Source organism: Podarcis filfolensis (genome assembly GCF_964270895.1).
Source record: "Podarcis filfolensis genome assembly, chromosome: 3".
Classification (NCBI taxonomy): Eukaryota; Metazoa; Chordata; class Lepidosauria; order Squamata; family Lacertidae; genus Podarcis; species Podarcis filfolensis.
In genome coordinates, this window is record NC_139606.1 from 39748328 (window position 1) to 39770477 (window position 22150).

At 42.5% G+C, this 22150-nt stretch overlaps 2 protein-coding genes across 8 annotated transcripts in view; both read right to left on the minus strand.

The window, feature by feature from the left end:
* Positions 1–428: 428 nt before the first annotated feature.
* On the minus strand, positions 429–15802 carry TMEM30A (transmembrane protein 30A). The gene is made up of 7 exons (XM_083608153.1): positions 15212–15802; positions 8475–8591; positions 7280–7387; positions 5250–5337; positions 4353–4502; positions 3441–3647; positions 429–1775 (listed from the first exon to the last, which is right to left on the minus strand). The coding sequence occupies exons 1-7, from the start codon at positions 15485–15487 to the stop codon at positions 1582–1584; spliced, it is 1140 nt and encodes a 379-aa protein (XP_083464279.1). The 5' UTR covers positions 15488–15802; the 3' UTR covers positions 429–1581.
* A 2394-nt stretch (positions 15803–18196) lies between these two features.
* FILIP1 (filamin A interacting protein 1) overlaps positions 18197–22150 on the minus strand; it is an 83957-nt gene continuing 80003 nt past the window's right edge. For all 7 annotated transcript variants that reach the window (XM_083608119.1, XM_083608117.1, XM_083608114.1 and 4 more), the window contains one exon: positions 18197–20639. In XM_083608119.1, the coding sequence (XP_083464245.1) occupies positions 20599–20639 (41 nt within the window). In that variant the 3' untranslated portion in view covers positions 18197–20598. The remainder of the gene's footprint in view (positions 20640–22150) is intronic.

Consider the following 22150-nt stretch of genomic DNA (forward strand, 5'->3'; position numbering starts at 1 on the left):
CCAATTCATATTAAATCCCTACTGTAACTGGAATGCATGTTCTAGACAGTTAAGTTTATAGGCAGCCACTGCCAAGTATTTACAGCAAATCTGGCATTCAATTTGCACATTATAGCAAACATACAAGTTAGGTGTATGTAAGATTCAATTTGGCAAGGAAGTGTGTGTATTGAAGGAAAGAAGTAGTGTAAACTAACACAACTGACTGAGTCACTTGGTTTTCTAGGAAATGAATTCTACTGTGCCTCCAACTGAGTGATCTCAGCTTTCAAAATCCTTCTACAGAATTATTTCCGCATTTAACGTTCCTGTATTTTTCTGGTTCCCAAAAGGATCAAAGGCATGAGGTTTTTTGCATTATCCCTTTTCAAGTCCTCTTGAAAGTTTTCATGACTGCCACCCAAAACTGAGACACTTCTGCTAAAAGATTGTTTCATAAAACAAATGACAGCATTTATTCAATAGCAAATATTCAGATTGACAAATCAGTTTCACGTAAAACAACTTCCATATACATAGCAATTTAATAATTTAAGATCAACGGGCTGGGTTCTTACATTCCGGAAAGACTTCAGGGAAAATTTGCAAGAAGGGGACGTCCCCCACACCCCACCGCAAGCAAGCTGTAACAGACTTGCATGACACTTCAAGTTTCTTTCGCTGACCCTCAAGTACTTGAATTCAGGAGCTCAAGCACCTTCTGAATTAAATTTAATGCTTCCTCCCCAATTAGGAATGTTAAACGGGGTCGAACCCTTGCTTTTAACCAGAGATGGACATTTCTGTACCAATACAGACAGCTGTTCCTGCCTTTGAGACAGAAGCTCTTCATTTCTGTAGGAGCCACGCTAAGAGTTTTGGACCACACAAGGTGCTGGGCACAGAACAGAGCTGCACGCGGAAGAATTTAAAGCAAGACTTGCATAGGCAGCAGTTGTTTCCGTGTGGGGAAAAAGTGGCTTTAATGTAATGAGGAAGCCTTTTGCTGCTGCACACGTTCACATGGCAAGCACACCTGTTGGAACATACGGCGAAGCTTGAACGTGAAGCTGGGCTCAGAGAACAAATTGCACAGGTTTAATACAGCAAACATTTCAGCCGTGAACACAAAAGCCCATGCGCACCATGCGTGACCAAAAAAACCAAACAACAAACCAGGCAGGCCTCTTCTCCTTCCAAAAGCACCAGCACACCTGACATCCTTGAAACGTGAAGCTACTCTATCCTAAACACGTTCTCGCCAGGCAGTCTATACACAGTATGGACATGTTACAAAGCACACAAGCAGCAGATGCATTAGGTGAGGAAAGACTAAATGCGCATCATGGCACCTGTCCAGCCAGAGGCCAAGCCTCAAAAAGTCCTCTAGGCAGCACTGTTTTACATAGGTAACTTTTTTATAGCCATTATCTTCAAGTTAATCCACCGTAAGGGAAAACAAAAGGCTTCATATATACTTATGCATTCTGTGTCAGAAGCAACTTTTTATATATATATACCAGGGATAGAGCTTTCCAAAGCTGTGTCCGCTCTGGACTGGCCTTGATGCACATGCAGTACATGTGGTTTGGAGAGGCGGGATTAATTGGGAATGTCTGCGCTGTTGTTCCGGTTCCCGTACTTGTGATGAATGATTAGCAGCACTACTCCGAGGAAAAAGCAAATGGAGCCGACGGTGATGTAGGCGATTCCCAGAAACGGATTCTTGCCCCCCATCCACGAAATGGTGCTCAAGATCATCCGTTTCCGCCCGTCGAAGCTATGCACAGGATAATCTGATTCGGGTATAGGAAAAACATTCGCCAACAGTGACTGGCTGGCGTCACAGTGCTAACAAGAAAGCTTCATATCGGCACAAAGGAAGGAGATTGGGTTACTTAAAAACAAACAAACAGCAAGTGTTCTGAAGAACATGCTGTATCGTAGTCAAGGCTTGATAGCCAGGGGACACTTTATTACTCGAAATATGAGCCAACAAAAAAACAAAACACCTGGGAAGCAAATTACTCAGAGACAAGTCTACTGGCTGAAGAAGTTTCAAGCCAAGGAAACCAACGGGCAGAGGGGGCTACCAAAGATGTAGATAATATCCGAACCATGACTATTGTTAAAGCAGCCATGAAGCTATGTTTCTCTTTACTTTTGAAGGCTTTTTGTTGCTGTTGTTTTTTGCAGAAAAATGGATGGCCAGACCTCCTATTCCAAAAGCCACATGCAGAATTTATCAAAGAAAACCCCCATGGGCTTTGACCTGGTAGGAAAGCAGTACAAGAACCAGTAATTAGTTACTCAATACACCCACCCTTCTGCATCCAATAGCCTTGTACCATTCAGCCATAGCTTACCTGCTAAAACTGCATCAGCACCACCACTGGGCTGAGCAAAGCCTTAGAGCTCTCTCCTCCTCACAAGGTCATGCTGTCCCTTCCAAATACCTCTCAAATGCCCCTCCTCATCCAGTCAGCCTAAATATCAAGGTGTTCCTTTTCCTACTAACCAAAAAAGTCACCACCTCCTATTCCACCTTTGCATGAGCTGCAAATGCTGAGGAAAGAGCAAATTTAACTACTCAAAAATGCGGAACACCAACACTGCAGATTTAAGTAACAGTGGCAAAGAGTGAATGAAGCTGACAAAGAATAGCAGGCCTCAGTAAGTTGGCCCCTCTGCCCTACCAAAAACACAGTTTTCTACTCCAGGAGAGGGTGTTGAGAAGCAGAAGTCTGCCATGGAGATCCCCCCAAAAGGACCTTATGTTTGACCTAATTCTTGGAAAAGATTGCAAGGGGTGAGAATTATACACAGGGATTGAATTCTATTTGGGGTGTGTAGAAAACTACATTCCCTTTTTGGGGGGAGGGTTTGGACCAGAAGTACAAAAAGTGAGTGCAGGGGGTACATCCTTCTCTCCCCTCTCCACACGGGATGCTGAGGGTGGGACAGGTACTTCTGGCCAGAGGTCTGAACTGATTACTTGCAGGAGATGTCTGACATGAAGGCAAGGGCCACAGATAAGCCAACCCAACAGTTAATGCAACCTTTTTTTTAAAAAAAAAAAGCTGACTGAGACAATTTTGTGCATGCTCCTATTGTGACCTTTGTAGATTTTTCATTCAGCCCTAAAATGGTTCTTATCAGCCTGCTATGCTACCAACAGTTACCTATTCAATGACTTCAAGGTTTACAAGAAAATTCAATAAAAGACGATTACAGTGGTATCTCACTGCGCATCTGCGCGGGTCGTGGTTTGCCGCTTCCGCGCGTGACGTCATGTTGAGCATCTGCACGAGCGGCGAAGCCCGGAAGTAACGCGTTCCGTTACTTCCGGGTCGCTGCGGAGCGCAACCCGAAAGCACTCAGCCTGAAGCAACTTCAACCCGAGGTATGACTGTACAAGGTTTACTGACTGCAATTTCTTAGACCTTTTAATAAAAGGATACTATATTCTATTTCCAAGGAATAATTCCCAGCTGGTAGAGTAGGCCGTAAGTTATCTGGTCTCTCTATAAGGCGATATAGCTTCCGAAATGTAGGCAGCGCTGCAGTACGCATCCACACAATGAAGTCTTCATTGATGAATCCATTGTTGTCTGCATCCTTGTCTAGCTCATACACTGGTTTGGGCCAATTGACAGGTTTTGCTGTGCCTTAAAAACAAAAATGCAAAGCACTAATATGAGATTATGATTTTTCTTAGAAAACATGCATCTTGGGGAACACAGCCAAGCAATCAAACGCAAGCATAGTTGCTATGAAATAATTTGGGAGTGGGGTTGAGAGAGACAAGAGGCATGAATATATTAGCAGAACAAGAAGAAAGCTAGTAACAAACTGTTTGAATAGAAATTTTGGACATTTGGAAGGAGAGAGAATCAAGCAAAGCAAACCCATACATGAGCTGGCACACAAGAATGTACATCTAACTTTTGTTTACAGTTTCCCCAAGAACTTGTACTAATCAATACAGTGTATCCCATTCAAAACATTACAGATAACTCACAACTTAGATGCATTTAATTTGCATGCCTTCAGCTTTACGAGCTCAGGAAATTTTATTTTAAAAATTAAGAAGGGGGCAGAAAGGGGACCATCACCTGGAGGAAAAAAGACTTTGGCAATCCCACCTACAACTGAACCTAATGTGTTTTGACTATATGCAATTTTGGCTTTATGCTCTATTCTTGGATTGTAACCCCCACATAAACTGAGAATTGGCTCTTTTATTATTTTTCTGGAAAAATAATTCCATTTCTACTTCAGCCTCCACAATACCTTCCCAGGAAGGTCTTGATCCAGACTGGAGTCTTTATGTTCTCTCATACATGGGTCAATTCATTGTGTTATCATTTTACCTTGGAAAAGTATTGCCAAATCCTTTGTAGGTCCAGTAGGATTCCTGAATTTCACATTTTTGTCTGTCCACCAAGCAATGCCTTGTTTAGTCAAAGGAATACGTATATATTTGGTTTCATTACGGTCAATACGAAACAGTGTCAACGTATCTAGAAAGAAACACAAATAGACATGCATCACTTTCAAGGTTCATTTTCACATTCCATGCCTGCTGTATCCAAAAGCTTCAATGCATCATATACAAGACCTAAGTGTTCAGATAAGTCATCAAATTCTGCATGTAGATGCTATTTCATGGTGCATAAGCACAGAATATACAACTTTGTAAAAAAACAAAAACCAAGCAATGGCATGTCTATATTTACACATATGCACACACTCATAACTTGAAAGGTAATATAGACTGTCAGACCAGTCTAAAAGTCCTCCCTCATCATGGGCTGCTGACATGTCCCAGTAGCCTCAGTGTGACACATAACAGAGCCAACCAGTTTACTGAAATTAGCATGGCAGCCATTTTTTAGGAAGCTGCCTTATACCAAGCCAGAGCGTTGGTCCAGCTAGCTCAGCATTGTCTGCGGTGATTGGCAGCAGCACTCTAGGGCTTCGGTCAGGAGCCTTACCCAACCCAACCTGGAGGTGTCAGGGACTGGACCTGGGATAAGATGCATGGAGCTATGACCGCTCCTGCCGTAAGATGTGTAAACGCTTAAGAAATCTGCTGTGGCCAAGGCTTCTATCAGCACTACTGGGGTGGGGGAACGTGCAGTGCTCCCTTCAGGTGCCTGAATCTATGTGCATGCGCTGTTGATGGGAAGTGTGAGAGCTTAATAGATATCTCCTTGCCTTTATTCAAAATCCAACACAATATTTATATCATATTTACAAAATCATACCATTAAACATGCTGTTGGCAATAGCGCCACAAGGAGCAATAGGCTTGTCCCCGCTGGTGCGGTAAGGCTCACATTCCTTACTGGGGTGCTGATTGGTAAAAAAGAAAAGAAAAGTCAGTCTTGATTACACACTAGTCAGAAATATAATCAACACATCAGACTGCCTAACCGATACCACAACAACCCTTCCTCCTCCTTTCCTCTGCAAATAAAATAAAATAAAAAATACGGTTTCAAGTTACAGGACGAAATGCTTTGGCAAACACGCCAGCAACTATAAAGCATTCAGTCAGCAGTCGCCTGCAATTAACGCTACAAGTCCCAGTTCTGCAAGATAAATAAAGTTACAAAAGAGAAAGCCAATATGCTGCACTAGGGTTTCATCGTTGGTGATTTAAGGATAGATCTGGAAGGAAGATTAGGAAGGGCATTATAATTCAGAAGGCAAGCTTTTTTTTTGTTTCTATATTGTAAACTGCCCTGTGATCCTTGGATGCAAGGTGGAAAGAAATTAATGTAACCACACGTTACAGAGAAAGCAGTTGGACACACTACTAGTATATCAAGCACTGTAAAAGCTGAACAATGTTTACATTTTCAGTGAATTCACATCTTGCTGCTTGACTACAAGTAACCAAAATAATGATTACAGAGATAATGACCAATTTTAATTCAAGCTATTTGCTTCTAGTAAATAAGAGAAAGACATTTATCTTCTAATCTGAGAATATAATCTCTCTGAATTGTGGCTGCAACATGACATCTTAAAAGAGGGTGCTCCACTTCTAAACACACCCAAAGCACACACAGCCCACATAGGCTTCAGTCTGCATGGCAGAATGAGGTTATGCAAGTGCATTGTTCCCCCCTTTGCCTAATCTTTTTATAGCTATCTAATCACACGTAATTCTTGCTCTGTGAAGGACACATTGAATAGCCTACAATCTCATCACAGTTAGAGAGAGAGAGAGAGAGAGCGAGCGCTACTCACTACCAAGAAGGAAGAATAGTATCTGGACACTCATTAGAAAATAGCACTATTTCCTGCCCACACCCAGCAAGCAAAATTTTCTTTATTTGGACATTTGTATCTTGCCTAGCTATGATAAACATCAATCACAAGACAATATATAAATAAAACTTTAAAAACTAACATTCAAACAGTAGTAAAACAAACTATCCACTCTGCAAATCTTTAAAGTAGATATAAAATTCTTATAGCCAACTGCTTCTATAAATCTATCATCAGCTTATTGAATAAAAAAACAGCTTGGACAGTCAGCGAGGTTTAGAATGCTCCCGTTTCCTTTTCATCAGATGCCAAAGGAAACAAGGAGTTACAGTAGCAGCCAACCTTAGCACCCAGCGGTAAGAGGTTCTCTCAAGCACACTCCAAGAAAGAGTGCATGGAAATACTTTCAAAGACCAATAAGGAAAGGTTTGCCCAATAAGAAGCTAACAGGGTATGCCTTAAGATAGGGGGAGTCTGGATTGCTGTAATTAATGTGAAAGTAAGTGTTCTGAAGTAGTTTCTACACATCAGGTATAGTATACTAGGCAACAGACAGATACAGCGCCCCAAAACAGCCTAACTTGTTATTTAAGGTCAACTGAAAATGATTTTTAAAAAAACTTAAGGGATCAATTGAACACACAGGGATGATTCCCATTATATGGATTCTCAGCGGAAGGGGGCTCTTCCCCCCCCCCCACAGTCCAAGATTTCACTGGAGAGCACAGGAGTGAATGACAACATTGCCTTCCATCAGCATTTTTTCCATCTGCAGCTCTTAAGCTTTCTCAGTGATATAAGTGGGACCTTGTGCAGGCTTATTTAACACACATAGAGAGAGGGAATGGATGGTGGACAGGAGTCAAATAGTGAAGCCTATGTAGCGTTCAATTATGACTACATAAAAAAGACACCAAATGACAATCTGTGCATTTTCCCTTTAACATTTAAAAAGCTATTGTGTTTTATGTATCAGAAGCCAGGAACGATGTCATTATATGCAAAGGGTTTCACTTACATGTAAAGAATTGTTATCTCCATTTAGCTGGCTGTCATCCCGAGACTTCACATAGCGACGATGGTTTTGATAAAAGTTGGACAGTCCATAGTACATAAACACGTTGCTCTGCAATACACAAATTAAGATGCTTCACCAATGTGCACAGTTAATGGTGGCTTCAAATGAAACAAAAAGCCTTTTTCAAATGCTACAACGAGTATCTGGTTGCGGGAGGAGATTGTGGGACAGGATTACACCTTCAATCTCTTAGAGCAGAGGTTTTCAACCTTTTTGAGTCCACAGCTCCCTTAACCAACTACTTGCTTTCTGCGGCACCCCCTGTGGGGCTCAGGAGCCCAGTTATGTCACCCCTTGCCTGCAGAGCTGGCAGCTTCTCACACTTTTTTCAAACACCTTCGCTTGTGGAGTGTTCCCTCAGCCTCCTCTCCTCTCTTCTCTTCTTGGGAGTCCTCTGGGCAGCAGCTGCTGCTATCCCTGGTCTCTCAGATGCCCCCACCCAAAAAGTGGTGCTTCCAAGAGGCACCATTTGCCTGCAGAGCTTATACCCAGGGCTGCTGCACTAAACAGCTGTGCAAGCCTTTGGGAAGCAGAGACGGGAGAGGGCATCAGAGGAGGAAGGGAAAGAAAGAAAGAAAGAAAGAAAGAAAGAGAAAGAAAGAAAGAAAGAAAGAAAGAAAGAAAGAAAGAAAGAAAGAAAGAAAGAGGGGCAGAGGCCAGTGTTGCCTGACCATTATTCAAGGCACTCCAGGGTGCCACGGCACACTGGCTGAAAACCACTGTCTTACAGCAAGTTTTGTTAATAATGTTATATCCTGTACATTCCAGTACCAATGTAGTATGTCCACTGGTTTATTTGATTTTGAATTTCTTCTTACTACTAAACCAGCTGTTGAGATTTTTCCCAACCATTCTCATTTACCATGAATAGTATTTAACTAAGTTTTACTGAGAGCGGAAAGTGAAATTAAGGAACCTAACTTAATCATGGTCCTCAAATTCAATGGGACTACCATGAGTAAAACTTAGCTGAATACCACCCAAAACCTTTAGGCTGTCTCATATATATATAATTGCAGACAGTCTGCAATGGGGAAAGAGGCTGGTATGAAAGAATTCCAATTAAGAGTTGTACATGAGCACAGACAGTCAAACAGTTATTTTGCCATATATACACAGATATAAGGTAACATACCTCAAATGGCTGATCCAGTGTAAAGTGTATGGTGCACGTGCAAGAAGGTGTATTGTTCCAGGACACATTTAAACACTTGTTGCAGGGACTACCTGGTTCTGTTCCTGTATAATCAATCTGCAGAGAAAGGACACATAAAAACAAAGAGAAGAAACAAAGTTTACTATAAAATACAAGAGCACCAAACCACAAACATAAAGAAAGCTGATTCACTGCTGAAGCCAAAGTTGTTGACCACGGTAATCAGTAGATAATGCATCAAATGTGGATCATGTTTTGAGGGCTGGCTATGCAGACATTTTATGGTGGTGGCATCTAGGCCATAGCACACTTGAAGGCACTACAAGAAACTATCTAAGTTTCTACATGACCAAACTGTAGAAGTCCAGAGAGATGCCTGCTTTGAGCCAACCCCACTCTTTAGATTTCTATGAGAAAGCAAGGTTTATATGCTGTAAAATAAATAAGAAAATGTAGGTGTTTTATATCTGTCTATCTATCTATCTATCTATCTATCTGGTCCTGGGAATGCTACAAAGTTATTGGCAGGAACTTCAATAGCTGCCCAGTTTGGGGAAGACAGCTTAGCTGGCACTTCACAATGGGATGATCTTTGGTGCAGTTCACTGCCTCTTGTCTAAATCTTCAAAACAGTTCCACATTTTAAGTGGAATAACTCCCAGACCTCATGACTTTACAGGAGCATCTGAGCATGAGGGAAAAGATGCGGAACAAGTTGCCCACTCCTGGCTTAAAGAAGTCTCATTTTCACGCTTATCCCAAGATGCTTCTCTCTGGGAAGCCGACACACATGCAGTCTTGGAAGTACTGACAAAATCTCAGCATTTCATAATTTACTTAAAATGAAAGCTTCACTTTTGTTTTCTGGTGTGGAGAATATCAGGGCTACATTATTAGTGGAAAATAAGGAACTAAACAAACAAGTTTTACCAAAAGAGGACAATATAAAACACCAAGTCAATGGTACTTCCTAGTTTTGTCCTTAACACCTTAATCTCTTAAAATATTTGAAGTGGGTTTTTAATATTTTCAGAAACATTGACAGATATTCTGCTTAAATGATGATACTAAGAGAGGGGAGAAAACCTGTGCTGTACTGGACACAAGATTATGGTCCATTATATTTTTGTCCTAAAGCAAATCTAAAACAAGGTCTCATTTTAGTAACCATACTGGAGCTAGCAACATCTCAATATTGACAGATTTGCTTTGTATCCTTAAACATGGAAACAAAGGTGCTTATTTTTAGAAAGCTATTAACAGCGCACAGTGAGTAAGGGAGGACATTAAGTACATGTCAACCTTGTCTTTGGTTTTAAAGAAGTTCAGAGTTTAAAGACGAATATCTCCCTTAATTAGAGACCAGAACAGAGTATTTGTTCAGTATTACCATTATGAAGTTACATCACATGAGATCTGTCCCCTATTTGTTTTCTATATATGTATTCAGTTTGAAGCAAAACAACTGTGTATTTAGTCCTAAAGAATGGTAAATTTACAAAAAAGAAATTTGAGACTGTTGTTGCATAGTCTCTCTTAACACACAAACCATCAATATATACCATAGCAATGCTCCCCCTTTAAATGTTTGTTTGCCACAGCAATAATGTATGCTTGCTGCAGCAACAAAAAAAAGCACATTTAGCAATGTATCCAGGTTTTGGCCCAAGCTATAAAGACTGGATTAATTACAGTACTTGAAGTCTGCACTGATAGAAAACTACCACTACATCTGTATATCTTTTTCTTCAACTCTGGCATATTCATTATGGGCTGTATCGTGCACTGCACATGTCAACTACCCTTTCCTATCCCTGTGCACAGCTCAGATCTGCTCCAGAAGGTCTCTCGGCCTTCAGAAGCAGATTTTGAGGATACTTGGAGTGGGGTGGGGTTGGGAGGTTGCAGGGAAGAATGCCATTATACAAGGAAGCATGTCTAGAATCATACCTGAACTTCCCCTCACACCAAAGGAATTTTGTTTAAATCCACTTCCTCATCTTATGATAAAGGATTCTTTTTTGGGGGAGTCACTTGAAAGGAAACCAACCTTTTTTTTTTAAACAATCCAATGGAAAACAGAACCAATAGTACCTTCACCCCACCCTCCTCCGGACCATGTATTTTTAGCTCATGAGGCATTCTCCATCATCCATTTTTTCAAGCAATATGCCAAGTTTGGTCTTAAGAGTCTTGCTTCCCTTTCCTGAACATTTCTTGCATTTCAAGTCACCTTTGCAATTCTAAAAGTAGAAGCGTTGGTGCCCATTTTGCGGCAAGGCCACTTCCCCTAAGCTCTACATTTCCCCATGAATTGCTACAGGCAGGAAATACTGGAGATGGGATGAAATGCATCCAAATCAAGAGCCACTGCAAGATACAAAGCAAGCCACTGGGCGGAGTGGAGTTTGCCCAAGGGCTAATTTCTCAAGACACTGCTGTCCATTTGAGGCCCACAACAAGACTCTCAAATCAGAATATCAGAGAACTAATTCACATTACTGTGTGCAGCCAGAAAAGTATGTACCTGTCAATGCCTTTCTCAGGCTGCAATTATGTCAGTGTGCAGAAATAATGCTGGGTGCATAGGGGCTACCTGCCTAATTGCTGTACCCACTGAAATAGTAACACACACAGAAAACTAGGGCTGGAAGAAGTAGAAAGAACTGCAACTGTTTGTGAGTTCTTGAGATGATCAAACAGAATGATGCAGTTGTCGTTACTATACATTGATCAGCTACATCCAAGACAAAATAAGCCTCCTATAGGTTTCTATGCCTGTGGAATAGAATCAGGAGGTATTTGCCAAGACATTCACTGTGCATTTCTCCCTCAATTATACCTACACACATACCCCAAATAAAAAGGTGGGAAAGCCCTGCACCATTATCGTAATACGTAAAAGGTTTTATGCGGGTCTAGTACACAGTTCTGGTCAGCTGTCTGCATCTGGCCCACAATATTTCAGCTTTATTGGGGCCAAAGGTGTGGCTTTGTGGTTTGGACAGGAACATATGAATAGTCCTGCTGGATCAGGCCAAAGGCCCATCTAGTCCAACATCCTCTTTTCATAATGGCCAACTAGATGCCTACAAGAAGTCCAAAAGCAGGACGTGACCACAACAGTATACTACCTCCGACAGTGGAGGGAGAACATAGCCAAAGGTGAAGGCGGTGAAGGTCCTGTGTGAGTGCCTGGAGGCAGTTGGAGGCGGCTAATGGATTGAGGTTGAATCCTGACAAGACAGAAGTACTGTTTTGGGGGGACAGGGGGCGGGCTGCTGTGGAGGACTCCCTGGTCCTGAATAGGGTAACTGTGCCCCTGAAGGACCAGGTGCGCAGCCTGGGAGTCATTTTGGACTCACAGCTGTCCATGGAGGCGCAGGTCAATTCTGTGTCCAGGGCAGCTGTCTACCAACTCCATCTGGTACGCAGGCTGAGACCCTACCTGCCCGCGGACTGTCTCGCCAGAGTGGTGCATGCTCTGGTTATCTCCCGCTTGGACTACTGCAATGCGCTCTACATGGGGCTACCTTTGAAGGTGACTCGGAAACTACAACTAATCCAGAATGCGGCAGCTAGACTGGTGACTGGGGGCGGCCGCCGAGACCACATAACACCGGTCTTGAAAGACCTACATTGGCTCCCAGTACGTTTCCGAGCACAATTCAAAGTGCTGGTGTTGACCTTTAAAGCCCTAAACGGCCTCGGCCCAGTATACCTGAAGGAGCGTCTCCACCCCCATCGTTCTGCCCGGATGCTGAGGTCCAGCGCCGAGGGCCTTCTGGCAGTTCCCTCATTGCGAGAAGCAAAGCTACAGGGAACCAGGCAGAGGGCCTTCTCGGTAGTGGCGCCTGCCCTGTGGAACACCCTCCCATCGGATGTCAAAGCGATAAATAACTACCTGACATTCAGAAGACATCTTAAGGCAGCCCTGTTCAGGGAAGTTTTTAATCTGTGATATTTTAGTGTATTTTTGGTTTTCTATGGAAGCCGCCCAGAGTGGCTGGGGAAACCCAGCCAGATGGGCGGGGTACAAATAATAAATTATTATTATTATTATTATTATTATTATTATTATTATTATTATTATTAAAAGTTGCTAGTAGCAACTATCCTCCATGATTTTGTTGAATCTTCTCTTCAAGCCATCACTACATCTTGTGGGAGCACTACATCCCATATCTTGTGGGAGCAAATTCCATAGTTTAACTTTGCACTCTTGGGTGTCTATTTGTGGGGGGCAAACCTTCCTTCTCAACTTGCATCAAAATACAAAGAGGATTTGTATTAAATGGCCCTTAAGAGGGGCTTTAATTCCTCTTAATTGTATCCCCCCCTTATTTCAAAGAGTGCACTCTCCTGACATCAGTTCTTTTGCACTGTTGGTTTTACCCACTCACCCCTTTGTCCTCTCACAGCCAGGCCTTATTTCTCCCTATTCACTCCTGCATTTCCCAATGTTTTTTTCCAGTCCCTGGCTACTTCTTGCTTCTCTTCTCCCTCCATCTCCCACACACATCTTCAGTACTTCCTTCTCACTTAACCTGCATCATCTCCCTCCTGCATCAGCCAAGCTTTATCTACAACAGAGCTTGCCAAATCAGCATTTCAAAACACCAGGAACTTGGCAGTAAACGGCAAAGCCAGAGCTTAACCAAAATGAAATGACATAGAATGAACAACACAATGCATTTAAACATTAAAAAGTAGGAAAAATACTCAGTGAACTTTACTCAAGACACAACAGTTTCCACCAAAATACACTTTAAGTGTACATGTAGACTCCAAAAATAATGACGACTCATAACTTAATAGCAGCTGGTGTAGGAAAAATAAAGTAGGGAAAACTCCTAAGTTGATAACCCAGGGCTTGGCGAACCTGTGGCACCTGTTGTCAGACTCCAGCTCTCACCAGCCCTAGCCAACATAGCCAATGGTGAGAGATGCTGGGAGCTGTAGTACATCAACATCTGGTGAGTCACAGGTTCCCTACCTCTGTGATAAACCGAGAATCAAGTACAGTGCTTACTAGTCTTTCAGACAACAACTGGCAACAAACTGTAGGAGGTGTAGGGAATCTTTGGGCCTCCAGATGTTGCTGAACTATAATGCCCATCATCCCTGGCCACTGGTCATGCTTGTTGGGGCTGATCATAGCTGTAGTTCAGCAACTTCTGCAAGATCAAAGATTCCCCTGTCTGGGGAAAAGGCGGGGGGGGGGAGAACAACTGCTCCTTTATAAAAAGTTAAGATCCAATTGCTGAAGCAGTTTTTATTTTCTCTTGTTTTTCATTCTATTTAATACACCAGTTATGTACATTGTTGCTCATTTCTATTTGTATGCATTTTGTCCATCTTCAATACGCGCTTTATGGAAACACTTCTGTTCTTTTGCATCCCTTGGATCAATTACATTTTGGAAATACCAAAATGCTCTATAAGACTCACTTTTTCCCTCCTAAAAAGAAAGGGGAAATGTGTGTGCGTCTTATGGAGCAAATGCAGGCTGCGCAGCTATCCCAGAAGCCAGAACAGCAAGAAGGATCGCTGCGCAGTGAAAGCAGCAATCCCTCTTGCTGTTCTGGCTTCTGAGATTCAGAATACTTTTTTTCTTGTTTTCCTCCTCCAAAAACTAGGTGCGTCTTGTGATCTGGTGTATCTTATAGAGCGAAAAATACGGTAGTCTCTGAAACGCCACCAATATGTTTCCTTAAACCAGAACTGCAAACAATGGTTACAAACTATCCAACTTAACCCTCAAAGACCCATTTTCCTTTGAAACTCTTCTTCAAAGTAACAGCCGGGGGCGGGGGCAGTACAACCATAACAGTTTTTATGGAATTTTATGGAGATTCCCTGTTCCACAGGAAGTTGCTATAGTTGACAGTTCCTATACACCTCACACACTTCTCAAACCAATAAAACAACTAGGAGCCACGAATTATACAGGCCTTAGGTTGTTAGTAAAGGCTTTATTTGTGTAAGTGTTCCCCACACACCTCTTTGAGTTTAGTGTATACGTGCACTGACCCATGCCCATGTAATATAAAACTCATCAATGCCCAAGGTGCTTGCACTGCTAGTGCACTAACACATCACAGGTGTGGAACAGCACACATGATATGCCTGCCCAGGTGACGGCTTTACCTACACCCTGGACAAGTCAGCCCAAAATGACAGAAAACGTGAATCGGCCCCAAGTTCCCACAGACACTGCAGCCACAAATCAGGCACCACCCAGAGGTTCTTGTCTACAATATTTGGGCGCTGACAGAAGCTGTATCCCAACACCACCCAGAGACCACCAGGTTGGAGACAGATGCGCTACCTGGTGCCCTCGCCATCCTCAAGTTCTCCACATCATCACCACAAGTGCTTATTATTTCTTTCAAGGTGCTTGACGGTGCCAGACCTGTGATGTTGAAAAAAACTGCCCTATCCAGTTGGGCGACATATTTCTTCCATGTCGAAAGGGATAAAGTTGGAAGACATTTAAAGGATTTTTTTTTCTTTTTAAGGCTTCTATATAAGCCAAAATCAAAGTGTATTCGTTTCCTTGTTGCCATGCCACTCACTGGCTTATAATGTTCCACCCACGGCGCTTGCTCCCAAGAAGTGGGGGGCTGCCCCCTTCCCCCTCTGACAAGGGGGGGCGTGCCCCCCAAAAGTGGGGTAACCCCCCCTCATTGCCTGCCCCCCCCGCCCCCGCCTACCTCGTACTCGCGGATGTTGTTGGAGGTGACGAAGATGCCGATGCCGATGGGGATGAAGATGAGGCCGATGACGAAGAAGGCGGGCAGGACGGTGCCGGCCGTGAGGATGGGCTGCCAGGCCGGCAAGCGCTGCTGCTTGAAGGCGGTGTTGTCGGGCTTTCGGCTCTTGACTCCGGCCCCACCGGCCACGCTGACCCCGACCCCGGCTCCCCCCACGCCGCTGCTCCCGGGAACCTGCCCGTCCACCTCCTCCTTCGCGTTGAAGTTCATCGCCATGGAGAGTCCGGGCTTCTGGGTCGAGCGCTAAAGGGAGGCGAGGAGGAGGAGGCGGCGGCAGGAACTGGCACTACGGAACCACCACTCGCTCGGTATAAGAGCAGCTCGCACTGCGCTTGCGCAAGCACGCCGACGACGTCAAAACAAAGTGGGGAGGGGTGGAATTCCGAACGCCGCCGCCGCCGCCAGCGACTCCTTCTGGGCATGCCCTCTCCCGCATCGCCCGCACGAAGGCTACCTGCGCATGCGCGAACTTGCCGCGTAACTCTCGACTCCGGAACGGAGTCTGGTTCCAGCTCCTCCTCCGCCCGGGTCTTGATAGGGTTAAAGAACCAGTGGGAGCGGCTTAACAAGTCGGACGGCCGGGAGCGATGGCGGAGACACGCCTGCGTAGTAAGCATCGACTAGGTGGAAAAAAGTAGCAGACCCGCATGGAGCGTAATTGTGCTTGAGGATCATAGTGCGCAAGCAGAAACGCCCTGTTTGCATCAATAGTGTTGTTTGCAGTTTGCTTTTAACTCTTTTGGATAGTTTTGCATTATTTTATCTACTGTTTTTCAAATTGAATACAAGTATGATTACTGTGTCGTGTAAGTGATCTATGTAGGAAGCATATATTAATAATAACATATTGGAAATATAAAATGAAGCCTTCGGGGGTTAGGAGGGAATAGTGAGTGCGGAGAAGCCATCTTGTCAGTCATCTTGTCGCTAGCCGGTGTCTGTCACCTTTTAAATTCCACTAACTTTTGGCCAACGGAGATCAGTGCAGCAGATTTCAAAAAGCCACGGGATAAAAGAATACAGCTGCTTAAACAGAAAGGCATGGCAAAACCCCATAAAAGAGGGGAGTGAATGGCCCTTCCAAACATAGCGTTGGGGCGGTCATAGAGAAGGACCTGATTGTAGAAACACTTGACTTTAAGATCTTGGAAACATAGAGCTGATGATGCAAAACAAGCTATCAGACGGTATACACTCCACAGATGTAGAAATGTATGAAGAACCTGGTGTTTTAGCCTGGATAGCTCAGTTGGTTAGAGTGTGGTGCTGATAACGCCAAGGTTGTAGCTTCGATCCCCATATTATTTATACTCCGCTCATCTGGTTGGGTTTCCCTAGCCACTCTGGGCGGCTGCATATTCTATCATCTCAGGGTCCCTTCCAACACCGCAGTTCTGTGATCCTATGCTTATCACTTTGGAATGAACTGAAGTTAGGCAAAATTTATCAGGGCAGATTTATGGCGCCTATGGAAGGCTGGATTAATCTTGGTTATGAAGCATGAATTGGTGCAGAACATACTGTAATACAGTTCTTTTTTAATCAATGCTCCCGATACATCTTAATGACAGAGAAAATAATGTGATGAAGAGCAGCCTTTCCCAGCAAACCACTCAACATTTGAGAAACCTCCCTTTATGCTTGACTATGTTTGTAGATTGAAATATATTACTCTAGGATTCTCTCACACCAGAATATATCTGGTACGTAAAACAACCATTTAGACACAACTCCAAATGAATCAATTTGTTAACATGCAGCCATTCAATAAAGAACAGGAAATGTTTCTACTCAAACTAGTGACTCAACATACCTATCTACTTCCTCTGTCTTGACCACCAGTCTTTCTTTTTCAACCTCGTCCATTCCCTCTAACTCCTCTCAACTCCTCTAATTCAGGGGTGGGAAACCTGTGGCATTCAGATATTGTTGGACTACAACTTCCATTACCCCTGACCATTGGCCTTCCTGGCTGGGGCTGAGGGGAGCTAGAGTCCCATAGGCCAACCCCACCCACACCCCAACCCCTCTCTCATTCTAATTTCTGTCCTCTTCCTTTTCTTAATTTACTGTGTTACAGTGAGTTTGCTTTTCTATCATGCTGAATTTTGCAGAGAGAAAGAACAAAGGTGCTTCCCACCCCAAGTCTGCTTTGTCAATTTTCATCTCCCCCACTACAGGTGAAGCACATGCAGTTTAACTGATGCAGGACAAGGAAAGCATTCCTCCTCAATTTCCTTTGTGTCTTATTTCTAAAGTGGATTCAGAGGCACTTTATTGGAAATCAGTAAAGCCATAACACCAGCTTTTTGAAAGGATGGAAAGTTACACTGGCCTTCTACATCTGATTAGAGTCTTCAACTATCTTGCGTCATACCGTATAAAATTAGGGCTGTTTCCAACGCAAGACATGATAGATAACTCCAAGCCTCGCTCGCTGTATGATGCTGGTCGATGTCACCAAATAATAACTAGATAGGAATCTGTTTCACTAGCAACTCGCATAGCCTGAAGAAAAAACGCTCATCTTGGTGATGAAATAGGCATGCACGTGTCCTTGTTAAAGTGACCCTTATCAGCATCTTAGGGCACAGGTGCCTTAAGGCACACTATGGGGAGAAAGACCAGCACAGTATAGTCGCTGTCCATGGGCTAAGTTGGGATATACAGCTCAGTCCACATCCTCCCTCAGCATTATAGTTCAGGGAATGGCACTAGCTCATTGGCTCCAGATGTAAACCCACTGCTGTAAGAATATTCGTGCTTTGTTGTCTTTTCAGGAAAATATTGTGGGACAAGAAGAAGAAGACATCATTAATAAAAATCCAAAGCAACTGAATCACAGGGATGGAGGGACTATGAATGTGTGGACGAGAATAGCAGTTGTTGCCTCAGCATCAAAAGATTACTGAAAAACAAAGTGTGCACGCAAAGCAATTGTTTTTAATGTTTATGATTTTCAAAGGAACAGAAAATTACAAACAACTCGTTATGTACAAATCCAAACACTTCTGAAGTCTACCTGGAACCTGAAGTAGGAATTTCAAAGCAGGTAGGTTGGATTATTTATCTCACTAGGAAGTTGAATTCTACAACAAACTTGTCTGTTGTCCTCCTCCTGGCTTGTCCTTTTTCTTTAGGGGGAACTAAGTCTTCCTCATTTCATTGGCATTTACTTTCACAGACGTTAACTACAGGGCCACTGACTTCACATATTATATATCTAAAAAAAATTTAGGTGTACACCTAAGAATGTGAAGTGTGAATCATAGTGTCACACAGCTACACTCAAGCAGCCAATCATGATTGGCTGCAGCTCCTTTTCAAATGTACACTTGCTGGCAAACCAGGGTTTCCTGCTGCTTAAATATTACCTGTTGCAGAAATATCCTGGCAACGTACTTGTACTGCAATTCAGTTCCATCTCTTTGTATGATCTAACATACAGTACACCTCAGTGTCTGCCCTCATACCATTTCTCCATGTCTGAAACTTTTTGTTCATCGTGGTGAGCTCCTTTCCCTGCATTTTATAAATGAACTTCCTACTTCCTTTTTCTCCTCATGTTGTCACAGCTTCTATTCCTTGATGTCAACAGATAACCTTTCTTTACCCTCATTCGCTACTGCTTTTATCAAACTCTTTCCATCCCCTTTTGCTTACACCCTCTCTCCCTTGTTAACACAGTGTCTAGCTCTCCATGCTGGCTGGTACCATGAGAGGGGTTGATGGTTGCTAAATATGAATTATACCAACTGCCCTCACCTTGCTAGTGCATCTGGAGTAGCATTGATTAGCAGATAATGGAGGAATACCCCCCCCAGCTGTTTGTGAGTACCACATGCACCAATTCAATGTGCCTTACACTACCCAAGCTGTTCTGTCTAGAAGCCCCTAAATCACATGTCTTCTGTGTTCTGCACAGTACGGGTGCAAAATAGTATTGATACCCTTTCATATTCTTTCTATCAACACATTCCTTATTGCAGCTATATACAATTTCACATTCATTATACAGCATCATAGAAAGTCTGCAAATATGGGAACAATTTGAAACCAGAACTATTTTTAGAAGTAGTTTAATAATGTAGGGTTTATATCTCGGTGGAAAGGCATGTTTAAAAATAGATCATTTAAAAAAAAAATGCAGATACCACAGGATCTCCATGCAATTCCCACAATGTTTCACCAGTGTTGTTGACTCAGAGAAACTGTACTAATTTTATGTTCCATCTAGAATATAGTATTGAGGTATAGAGGAGCACAGTCAAATAAGGCTAGGTTTTATGCTCCCAAATTGTGTGCTGCAAACTTGTGATTCAACTGGTGAAGCAGTTGGTAAATGATCTGCAGCCTGATACAATGCAGAGTTAGGTGTGCTTGAGCGCAGTAAAATTAAAAGGCTTTGGGTGCACAGGATTAACTGGATCAGTGTTTGGTTCACAAGGAAACAAGCATAAAAACCAATGTGAATGTTCAGTAAGTTTCAGCATTAGCACCCTTTTCTAACACTAGGGTTACAATTGGAACACCATATTACTGTTGCACACTTGTGAAAATTTGTTACAGTGTAATTAAAAACGAACCTTTTTGGTACAGACATATGTAAAAACACACAGCATATGAGCATGGCATAATAGAAATCAGCGTACAACATTTTAAAACAATTATTCAGTCTAATACTGTTTCAAGGCTTTGGTTTGTTGGTGTTCAGTTTTGTATTAAAACCACAGCACAGTGCAAAAACAAAAAAAACATACTATAATACTATCCCACAGAGCAGTCTTTAGGGCAATTAATCTCACAGTCACATTATGGCTAGGAAACGTGGCAAAGTTTTCTAAAAGGTGCCATTATTGAGGTCAAGTCAACATCTTTATAAACTCCAATAAAAAATATACAAACCGGCACTCTGAAATCTTTGACAGTGTATTCTACTACCAAATGTGCCGCAGACCACCAAAGTCAGATTTGGCAAAAAAAACCAACAACAACCACAAAATGTCTTTCATTACAAATTGTATTATAAAAATAAATTACGTAGGAAACGCCAAACAAAAAGCACACATGATTCAAAGGCTTTGCAAAATTAAAGAGTAAAATTGGCACAGAAGACGTTCTCTTTCCACCTAATTTCCAAAGATCAAACTTTTTTTTAATGGATCTGCACACACAAAAAGCCAGATTCTGATGGAAGGAATAAAATACTTCCACAAGCAATCAGTAGCAGGTAAGATCACAGGGAATGAGGTGGCGCTTCAGCAGTGATCCAACCAAGTGGTGTGGAGGAGAAGTGCAAGTACATAGGATGGAGCTTGCATGGCATCTCATCTTGAGTTCATGCGTAACTGATGGATGATGATGCTCTCTAAAGGGGAAAAGAAACATAGCAAAGCATAGGCTGTTACCATGAGAATACATGAAAGGTCTATGAGGACCCACACTGTTAAATCTTTAATCCCATCAACAGCTTAGCTACATTACAGAAACTTCAAAGTGCCACTTCAAACAAGAAAGACAGAACAGAACTACTCATATCAAGATGGCCAAAGAAGAGATTAGAATTAGCAGTATAATTGAGGGCACTCTATCCCCATCTACAAAACATTTTGGAAAGCTGTTTGCCTGCCATGCTGTTGGATGCCTCTTAAGATATCGCAAACAAATTTTGCATAATGTTCCTTGAGATCAAGGAACAGGTTTTTGCCTACGTTTGGATTCAACTGGATGCCATTTTGAATCAAGACGATGGGACTGAACCTTTCAAAACTGCATGGATTTCAACCACTAATTTCAAAGCCACACTGATTTCATTGGTTTCTTAGAATTCCTGAGCACTGCTGGGTACGAAGCTGCTTGTCATATGTAAATGGAAGGAGCATAATCCAGTCCACTCATTCTCAAGAGTATTTCTGCAGAGCACTGTACAGCTCTCCCTCCTCTCTCCACCATCTGTGCACTCAACCAGTGAGGGAGCCAATTAATATGAACTGAAGGTTCCCATATCCCCTGCCATCTGTTCTCTTTACTCAGCATAAGTTCCTCATGGTCACGTGTAAATTGTATTGGGCAAAGGACAAACCTCCCATTCTTCCAATGGTCCCTTGTACCAGTTATAATCACATAGGAAATGGGAGTAGGAAACAGCTCTACTGAGACTTAACTGGGATACTCCATATTTAGGCACCACACCTAGAGAGGATGGGATCATGTCTTTAGCTTTTAAAATAATTTTTAATTCAGAAATTCATACAATTTCAGATCTTATTTACATCACAGATATAAAGCCCCCTTTCTCACATTAAAGTGAAAACACTTTCTGTTGTGGACATCTTGAAAGCAGAGTCCAATCCATTAACACATCGATTTTCTTCGAAATTATTTATTGTGATGCTCAAAAATGCCAATAATTGCCATCCACTCTTGAGCTTCAGAAATCATCTTTTGCCACCAGCAGGCTAATATTACTTGTAGTGGGAGTTACATAAAAAGGAAACACTTCCTTTTCCTTAGGAACTAACTATAGTTTGGTTAAAAGAAACACACCTGTATCTAAAAGTAGTTATTTAAAAAAAATTATCTTAATGCATTCTCTTTTCCCAGTATGCTTCCACTTTGAGACCTTCTCACTTATCATTTTAAAAAGAAAACAAACCTCTGCTTCAAATACTTCCAGCACTACTTACATATCTTTAGTTGGAAGTGTACTATCCCTATATCATAACATTTCTTTTAATTACACTTAGGTCCTACTGATATTTAACATGAAAGATTAGCTGTGACCAACATGTAGTCCCATTGAAATAAATGAGAACTAATATTGGATGCAATCTTGTATCCACTTACCTGGGTGTAAGCTCCCTTAAATTCAATGGTACT

Excerpts from the sequence above, each read along its gene's own strand:
- TMEM30A (XM_083608153.1), bottom strand. The coding sequence starts at position 15,487 with ATGGCGATGAACTTCAACGCGAAGGAGGAGGTGGACGGGCAGGTTCCC. Across the intron at positions 8,592-15,211 it reads ACAACATCCGCGAGTACGAG|ATTGATTATACAGGAACAGA; the intron begins GTAGGCGGGGGC and ends CTTTCTCTGCAG. Across the intron at positions 5,338-7,279 it reads GAGATAACAATTCTTTACAT|CACCCCAGTAAGGAATGTGA; the intron begins GTAAGTGAAACC and ends TTTACCAATCAG.